This window comes from Panthera pardus, unplaced genomic scaffold (genome assembly GCF_024362965.1).
Source record: "Panthera pardus isolate Hobbes unplaced genomic scaffold, ASM2436296v1 HiC_scaffold_15, whole genome shotgun sequence".
Classification (NCBI taxonomy): Eukaryota; Metazoa; Chordata; class Mammalia; order Carnivora; family Felidae; genus Panthera; species Panthera pardus.
This window is the reverse complement of record NW_026526710.1, coordinates 29,303,043-29,309,581: the sequence shown is the minus strand read 5'-3', so window position 1 is coordinate 29,309,581 and position 6,539 is coordinate 29,303,043. Positions and strand designations below refer to the sequence as shown.

Below are 6,539 nucleotides of genomic sequence, written 5' to 3'. Positions count from 1 at the left end.
ACCACCGGGCCCATCTAGGGGTTGGGGCACCGTGCTCTCACCCACTGGTTGAACCTGTCACTCCAGTCGTTGCCCTCTCATCACAAATCCCCCTTCATAGTGGCTTCTTCCTCGAGGCCCCTATAGGTCTGCTGGTCTTCGAGGGACGCTCGCAGCCCCAGCACTGGCTGTGCAGGATTTCCAGAGCCCTGGCATGTGTACAGCAGGCTGTGGGGCCAGGAGCCTGCACCAGGCCCAAGAATCCAGTCACACCCTCTGCCAGTGACCCACGCTGCCATGTCGATGTGGAGTCCATGTGAATGTGGGTGTTTCCTGGCCTCCCCAATGGAGCCCAGGCAAATACTCCTCTGCTGTCAGCTTTCCTCTGAACACATCTATGTACCCGTTCTCTTGGCTCCCCATCTATTGGGATGGAAGGTGTGACGTTTTCACCTCTTCTCAGGGAATTTCTCTGCGTCATAATCTACTCCCTTCCAAATAGTCAAATCGAACACCTGCCGGTCAGGCAGGACTTTGCAGAGGAGGGTAACGTGATTAGGAGGAAACACTTAGATGGTTAGAGTGGGTGAGTCAGAAAGGGACAGCTGGAGCCGGAGAGTCCTAGAGGAAGGTTGTAGGAAAGGTGGTTTTGAGTTACCATGCTGGGCAGGGATTTGGCAAACGGCACAGTTCGGCGTAGCATTCAGGGAGCAGGCTTGGAACCCGCCCGTCTCCTGGCTTTGTGACCTTGAGCAAGTTACATAACTTCTCCAGGGCTCAGTATTCTTGTTTGTAAGGCGGGGATCATAATGGTACTTACCTCAGTGGTTTGTTGTGTTATAGGAAATAATGCCTATGAATGCACATCAGGCACCGGGCACAGCCTAACACACGGCACGGCCACCATAACCAAGGCTGTCACGAGACTCTCGAATACTACTGCTCTGAGTACAAAGAGGGAAAGCCAGCTGTGAGTACCACCCGAATGCAAGTCGTTACTCATATTATGATGTCAGGCAGGAGAGGCTGGAGAAAGTTGGAGGGTACAGCCTCGTCTCCACTCTGAGGCACGTGTGAAGTCTGAGTGGATATGGACAAGGAACAGGAAGTGGAAAGTGATAGAGCTGGAACCCCGGAAGATCCGAACACGAGTCCAGAGAAACAAGAAGCCGATCAAAGTGATGCTAATGGTAAGTTGGGGGGGGGGGGCTGGGGCAGGGGACGGGGCGGGGGGGGAGGTCACCTTAGGGACCCATGTGCTCAAGGAGCAGACAGCAGTATTGAAGCAGAGAAAAGTTGTAGTTTTAAAAAAAACAACTCTACCCAAAGATACGCGTAATCACATGCTGCTTGGCCTTCTGTTGAATGTGATTTTTCACAGTGATACGTCATTCACAAAACTACATTTGTGGGCTCTAACCATGGCATTGGTCTTCCCTGGAGTACGTAATAAGAATTTTTGTTGTTGTTTCTTCTTTTGCATTTTTACTTATTTACTTTTTTGTTCAGAAAGTCCATTATTACAGGGCCTGTCCAGCCACGTGACTCCCCTGGTCCCAGAATTCTTGGACACAGCACACATCCAGGAGAAGGCCTCGGCTTCGGAGGCCGACAACATACAACACATGCCTGCAAAGCAATCCAAAGGTCCACAGCTCAAGGTCATATTCCCACCGGCACAGGGCGGTAACATCTTCAATTTCTCAGCAATGACCATGCAACCCAAGCAGGCTGGCACTCCCAGTTTTTCAGCAAAAATCATCCCTCGCGAGCAGGGCAGTATCCCCAATTCTTTAGCAAAAATAATCCTGCCCAGGCAGGCTGATACCCCCAATTCTCCAGAAAAAATTATCCCGCTCAAGCAAGCTGGCATCTCCAATCCCTTAGCAAAACCCATTCCACCCAAACAGGCTAACATCCCAAGTTTCTCAGCAAAATCCATCTCACCCAAGCAGGTGGACACCCCCAGGTTTTCAGCAAAAATCATCCAACCCAAGCATGGTAGTATCCCCAATTCTTCAGCAAAAATGATCCTGCCCAAGCATGGCAATGCCCTCAATTTCCCAACCAAAATCACCCCACCCAAACAGGCTGATACCCCCAATTCCCCAGCAAAAACCATCCCACCCAAGGAGACTGACACCCCAAATTTTTCAGGAAAAATCATTCTACCCAAGGACAGTGATACCCCCAATCCCTCAGAAGAAAGGATCCCACCCAAGCAGGCTGATACCCCCAAGTCCCCAGCAAAAACCATCCCACCCAAGCAGACTGACACCCCAAATTTTTCAGGAAAAATCATTCTACCCAAGGACAGTGATACCCCCAATCCCTCAGAAGAAAGGATCCCACCCAAGCAGGCTGATAGCTCCAATTCTTCAGAAAAAATTATTGCACCCAAGCACGGTGACACCCCCAGTTCCTCAGAAAAAACCACCCTGCTGCAGGAGGATGGAATGTCTACTTCCTTAGAAAAAAACATCCCACCCAAGCAGGATAACATCCCCATGTCCCTGGCCAAAACCATCCTGCCTAAGCAGGGCAAGAGTCTCAAGTTCTTAGCAAAATCCATTCTGCCCACACAGGCCAACACCCCTAAGTTCTCGGCAAAACCTTTCCTGTCTAAACAGATCAACAGCCCCAAGCTATTAGTGAAATCTACCCTGTCCAAACACATCCCCACCCCCAAGTCCTCAGAAGAAAACATCCTGCCCAGAGAGGGAGACACCAAGTGCTCAGAAGATAGCATCCAGCCCAGAGAGGGTGATACCAATTGCTCAGAAGACAGCATCCAGCCTAAGGAAGGTGCTATCCCCAAGTCCTCAAAAGAAGCCATCCCGCCCATAGAAGGAGACGTCCTGAAGGCATCAGGGTCAATGGAGCTTCTGGAGGTGGACTTGGTGAAGATGATCCTAAGCAAGGAGGACTTCGAGTTGGCGCTCAAGGAGGCTGGGGAGAGGCTGGTGGCCGTGGACTTCTCAGCCACGTGGTGTGGGCCTTGCAGGACCATCAAGCCCCTTTTCCATTCCTTGTCTGTCAAGTACGAGGACGTGGTGTTCCTGGAAGTGGATGCTGATGAGTGTGATGAGCTGGTGAAGGACCTCGAGATCATGTGCATCCCAACCTTTCAGTTTTATAAGAAAGAAGAAAAGGTGGGCGAATTTTGCGGCGCCGTTACAGAACAACTCGAAGCGATCATTGCAGAGTTAAAGTAATTGTGGATTCTGAAAGCATTGTAGACAGTCGGCTCGTGATAGTTTGTGATTGCTTTTTTATTTGCCAAAAAAGATGAGGCGTAACAAAAGTGTATGTCTGAATGGCCCCCTGCTCATAAATTATTAAGTATTAACTTCACCTTTTCGAAAAGTGGTAAAGCACTGAAGCCTACTGTGACCAAGTTTTCATTGGTAGGAAAGGGTGATAGTCAAATTCCCTTTGGTGGAGATTGGGAATCCAGCTGTCTCGTATTTTTGTATTGTGATTTGTTTGGGAACTCACCCTTGGAAATCCAGCTCATTTGGTGTTTGTGGCAACAGTGGAAATTTAGACAATTCTTTGGTACAAGTACGTGATTGAAAGATGAGTGGAGACTTCTTTTCTCATGCTCACATATCTTTTGGGGTTTCTGATAGGATACTTTGGGAAATACAGAATTTGAAAGATCCACAGATCATACCTAACCTCCTCTGGGTGCAGGGAGTGCTCTGGATGACTCTGGAAATCCCATGGCTTCACCCACCCCGCATGGGATTCGTGGCTGGCACAGCCAAGCTCAAAGCCAGCTTCCCAGATCTCAAGTGCAGGCCTTTTTCTACTAATCATGCCCACAAAAACCTCGACAGAGCCCAAAGCTTCTGGTTTCTCCGACCGAGCGCTTTATTACTCAGGTCAAAGTCAGGGTGATCCTCAGTGCCATTATGACATCAGCTCCCCGGTGGCAGATTTCTCACTTTGTCTCCTGGTAACTGGGTTTCTAAAACCTGCTCCCAGATGTCTCAGAGCCCAAAGGCCCAGGTCTGGGTCACAGATGGTGGCTTGGTCCAGAGTTTTGTGTTTACAAAAGAAAAATGTGTATGGGATACGTACACCTATACTAGCAAATATTTAATGTATACGATTTGATGAGTTTGGACATATGCATGGACTTATGATATTACCACAATCAAGATAATAAACATACCCATCGCGTCCAGAGGTTTCCTTGTATGTCGTCTTTTTTTTGTGGTGGTGGTGATGGTGAGAGCACATAATATGAGGTCTAACCTCTTAACAAATTAAAAAAAATTTTTTTTAAATATTTATTTATTTTTGAGACAGAGCATGAACGGGGGAGGGTCAGAGAGAGAGGGAGACTCAGAATCCGAAGCAGGCTCCAGGCTCTGAGCTGTCAGCACAGAGCCAGACGCGGGGCTCGAACCCACGAACCGTGAGATCATGACCTGAGCTGAAGTCTGACGCTTAACCGACTGAGCCACCGAGGCGCCCCAGTAGCCTCTTAACATATTTTTAAATGCACGATACTGTGTTGTTAACTGTAGGCACGATGTTGTACAGAAAATCTCTAGAACTTATCCATCCTGTATAACCAAAACTTCTACCCACCAAGGAACAACTCCTCTTTTTTCCCCTTATTCCTCATCGGCCACCATCCTATCCTGTCTTCTGCGGGTCCAAAGTGTTTTAAAGAATTTGAACTAGTTGTCAACATTTCAAAAACCAGAATTCCCTTTAAAATCTTGAATTCTAGCTTTTCCTGAAAAATTGTAAAACCTGGCAATCTGGGTTTGCATTACCTCAAGAAACCAACCTACTCTTAGAGGCTGAGTGGCATTACCTCCCCTAGGTGGGGCATGCATTCTCCAGTCCTCTGGCCAGGAACCTGGCTGGCTTCCTTTATGCAGTTGTGGTGGCAATCCCTATCTTAAGTTGACTGTAGGAGGGGGCTGCCCCAGTCACTCCCCCTTAGTATCTCAATCTAGTAGACTCCTCTGAGCCCTGAAAAACAAATCCCTAACAATAGAAACAAAATGCCATGCATACCTGGCCTTTTTTCCAAAAACATTTGGGATGACCTACAAAAAGCTTTAATGATAAAGCGAACAAATTAGTAAGGAAATTAAAACCCGGAAGATGGGTAAGATGTCATCTGAAGGCTCGTTCTGTTTGAGTGGGAAATTTTGTCCTGAGCTTCTTAGCCGCGTGGAGGGGTGAGGAAAGGGAAACTCAGGGATAGCCAGATGTCAGCACCCCGAAGGAGAAAACATTGGAACTTGAAAAAGGAGTCAAAGATTTCCCATAATGAAATTCTTGCATGAACACTTTCATCTGGGAACCTCCGGATGACGTTCTCGACAACATTTTGTATCATAAATTCGGAAACAATTCTCATATAGTTATTTCTGGTACTGATCTCCCCTAAAAGCCAAAGCTATGATCATAAACCACTTTCCAATGAGAGGATTTGGGATTCAGGGTGTACAAGTATGCAGCTTTTGATTTTCATATAAATGGACTTCTGCTAATGATCCATGTATCTGTTCTTTTCCTCTGGTAGAGAGACCTTCCTCTGACTTATTTCTCTCAGATGTGTTCCTGTTTTCCATATATAACTTTATCTGCTAAGACATTTGTGAATTAACCCAATCCCTCTGCTACCAGAGCCCCATTTGCACAACTTAGCCCCACAGCCCTTTAGACCGTGTAGTTTGGAGGACCAAGGACTCCCAAATCTAACATTAGTGAGTTACGCCAACAGCTATTTCTCGGACTGTAGTATTGAATTTTTTTTTTTTTTAATCCTAGGTCTCTGTTTAAAAAAAAAAAACTTTTTTTAAAGTTTTCTTTATTTAAGTAGTCTGTACACCCAACATGGGGCTCAAGGTCACGACCCCAAGGTCAAGAGTCTCATACTCTACCGACTGAGCCAGCCAGGCGCCCCTATCCTGCGTCTTTCTATATATTTAGGTTACTACGTGATGGCATGGACAATGACCTAAAGAAAACCCTTGAAAATAATCGTGGTAGATTTTTCAGGTGGTTTTATACTATTCCTGATATAAATCAAGGGAGGAAGACAAAGCACAACTCTGAGGGGCCAACACAATGCGGAGCAAGTGTGAGGCTCTCGGACAATCTAATTTGATCCAGGAACAAAATCTAAACTACCAGAGAATCGATTCACGTCCTTCAAACTACCCACCCTAAGCACCATTTCTCTGGATTGTTTGGATAAGAGTTAAACAGTAACCAGGTCAAAGTCATGTTCTCTGGCACAAAGCTTGAGTATGGTCATTCTGTTTTGCTAATTAAGAGTCATGCGCTTTAAAAAAAAAATGAGCCAAGCAATTGTTACAACCTCTAATACTGAGCATGCAGGAGATATAAGAAGCATTACTAATGAGAAAGAAGATTCTAGATAATCATATTGGCTGCGAATGATGATAATCTAACTAGAGCCCTAACAAGATTCAGTGGAAAACCTGTTTGGTTTGGTAAGAAAATTCAACAAAGTGGCAGTATTCAGGGTAATCAAAAAAAAAAAAAAAAAAAAAAAGCTTCCT

General features: G+C 46.2%; 1 protein-coding gene across 4 annotated transcripts; it reads left to right on the top strand.

Annotated features, from left to right (window-relative positions):
- Positions 1–355: 355 nt before the first annotated feature.
- TXNDC2 (thioredoxin domain containing 2) lies at positions 356–4,171 on the top strand. Of its 4 annotated transcripts, XM_053902391.1 has the most exons (3): positions 357–1,169; positions 1,489–2,742; positions 2,785–4,171. In XM_053902391.1, exons 1-3 carry the CDS (start codon positions 1,070–1,072, stop codon positions 3,192–3,194), a joined length of 1,764 nt encoding a protein of 587 aa, XP_053758366.1. In that variant the 5' UTR covers positions 357–1,069; the 3' UTR covers positions 3,195–4,171. The 4 variants fall into 4 exon arrangements, with proteins under 4 accessions (XP_019274030.2, XP_019274029.2, XP_053758366.1 ...); XM_019418485.2 differs by having other exon boundaries at positions 356–1,157; positions 1,489–4,171; XM_019418484.2 differs by having other exon boundaries at positions 356–1,169; positions 1,489–4,171.
- The last annotated feature ends 2,368 nt before the right edge of the window (positions 4,172–6,539 follow it).

Excerpts from the sequence above, each read along its gene's own strand:
- TXNDC2 (XM_053902390.1), top strand. The coding sequence starts at position 1,323 with ATGCTGCTTGGCCTTCTGTTGAATGTGATTTTTCACAGTGATACGTCA. Across the intron at positions 2,743-2,784 it reads TAGCATCCAGCCCAGAGAGG|GTGCTATCCCCAAGTCCTCA; the intron begins GTGATACCAATT and ends AGCCTAAGGAAG.